This window comes from Charadrius vociferus, unplaced genomic scaffold (genome assembly GCF_000708025.1).
Source record: "Charadrius vociferus isolate BGI_N301 unplaced genomic scaffold, ASM70802v2 scaffold62, whole genome shotgun sequence".
NCBI lineage: Eukaryota > Metazoa > Chordata > Aves > Charadriiformes > Charadriidae > Charadrius > Charadrius vociferus.
The window spans coordinates 2,823,202-2,825,287 of NW_009647419.1; the positions used below are offsets into that span (position 1 = coordinate 2,823,202).

At 44.3% G+C, this 2,086-nt stretch overlaps 1 protein-coding gene across 1 annotated transcript in view; it reads left to right on the forward strand.

The window, feature by feature from the left end:
* Nucleotides 1–359: 359 nt before the first annotated feature.
* LTBP1 (latent transforming growth factor beta binding protein 1) overlaps nucleotides 360–2,086 on the forward strand; it is a 187,520-nt gene continuing 185,793 nt past the window's right edge. The window contains exon 1 of the mRNA XM_009880398.1: nucleotides 360–640. Within this exon, the coding sequence (XP_009878700.1) occupies nucleotides 384–640 (257 nt within the window). The 5' untranslated portion in view covers nucleotides 360–383. The remainder of the gene's footprint in view (nucleotides 641–2,086) is intronic.

Here is a 2,086-nt window from a genome sequence, read left to right on the forward strand (position 1 = left end):
TTTCTAATCTGCATAATATTGTCTCATCAGATGCAATTTGGTTGTTAAAGTATGGGGAGGGAGGATGCAGGGAAGGAGAGTATAAAATGTCGGTAACAGAAATATAGCGTTATTTAACTTGTGGATTTCCTACTTTTTACTTTCTGAAGTTGTTCAAATGTTATACATGTTTTATGTAGGAAAGCAGTAAAAGCTATACCAGCTTATATATTTTTTGTGGAGCCTAGTATTGTTGCTTTCTACTACTCCAAATAATGTTAGCAATTAACATCCTTTTTTTTATTGTGGGGAGGGTTTGCGTTTTCCATCGTACTCTGTTTCACAGGTACTTTTTAAAATGTCTTTTCTTAGCTAACTGTGCACCACCATGCCAAAATGGAGGGATGTGCCTGCGACCTCAGCTTTGTGTGTGTAAACCAGGAACAAAAGGTAATTCCTGTGAGGATACAGTCATGCAAGACACATCTTCTACTGGAGGCCGGAGCCCTGTTGTTCCCCCATGGCCCATACCCCAGCAGGCTGCCCAGCAGACCTTCTCTCAGAAGGTGCAGGTTCCACCGAAGGTTGGCCCTATGACTCAGATGGCATTCACCATCAAGCAGAAGCCTCCTGTTGGGTTACCTCAGCAAATGCAACCACAGTAAGTGTTTTCTTTGCTTTCAAAGTGCATTATGTTAGATCTATAAAACATTGTTCTTTGCAAGTGTTTTCAAGTAATCATACTTGGAAGCTTTTAAACTAAACTCTTAAAAAAAAAAAAAAAATCTGTTACTGTAAAACTTCAGTGGATTTTTAAACTTCTATTACTTAGAAGCCAGATCTCCTCACCTGAACAGAATATCCCATAATATCAATCAACTTTATTTTTCTTAGAATGACAATGCTGCGCTAATTTTAGAGGAGTTATTCTTAATTTACACTAGTGACTTTTTGAGTTTAGCCTAGAACAGAGTGTGGCATGGAAGAGTAAGATTTGGCGATTGTGTTGTGTTCTGGTTTCTTTCTTCCATTTATGTTATGTTTTCTTTTCTAAAATAAGTCATCTGCAATGGATACTTCTGCTGGCTTACGTTTGAGGTTCAGGATTGTATCTGCCTGGTATAGGTAGCAAGGGAGACACTTGTTGGAGAATTTTTTCTCTGCCTCTTCAGTGGCTGGTGACTTAGCCGGACCTTGGTATTACTTTCATTAGTTTAAATACTTCAAGTGAGTCTGAAATGTCTCTAACTATAATGTTGTTTTTATTAATCATAGAATCATAAATGGTTTAGGTTGGAAGGGACCTTGAAGATTATCCTTGCCATAGGCAAGGAAACCTCCCACTAGACCACGTTGCCCAAGGCCGCACCCAGCCTTAAACACCTCCAGGGATGGGGCCTCAACAACGTCTCTGGGCAACCTGTTCCAGTGCCTCACCACCCTCAAAGTGAAAAACTTCTTCCTAATGTTTAATCTGAACCTGCCCTCTTCCCGTTTATAGCCATTCCCCCTCGTCCTATCACTACGTACCCTAGTAAAAAGTCCTTCCCCAGCTCTCCTGTAGGACCCCTTTAGGTACTGGAAGGTGGCAATAAGATCTCCCCGCAGCCTTCTCTTCTCCAGGCTGAACAGCCCCAACTCTCTCAGCCTCTCCTCATAGGAGAGGTGCTCCAGGCTTCAGATCATCCTCATGGCCCTCCTGGACGCATTCCAGCAGGTTCATGTCCTTCTTATGTTGGGGACTCTGAAGTGGGACACAGTATTCCAGGTGAGGTCTCACGAGAGTGGAGTAGAGGGGCAGAATCACCTCCTTTGACCTGCTGGCCACATTTCTGATGTTGGTCTTCTGGGCTGTGATTGCATGTTGCTGTCTCATGCTGAGCTTCTGGTCAACCAGCATGCCCAGGTCCTTCCTTCTCCTCAGGGCTGCCCTCCAGCCATTGCCCACCGAGCCTGTATTTGTGCTTGGGATTGCCCCAACCCAGATGTAGGACCTTGCACTTGGCCTTGTTGAGCTGCATGAGGTTGGCTTGGGCCCACCTCTCCAGCCTGTCCAGGTCCCTCTGGATGGCATTCCTCCCCTCCAGTGTGTCTACCTCACCAAACA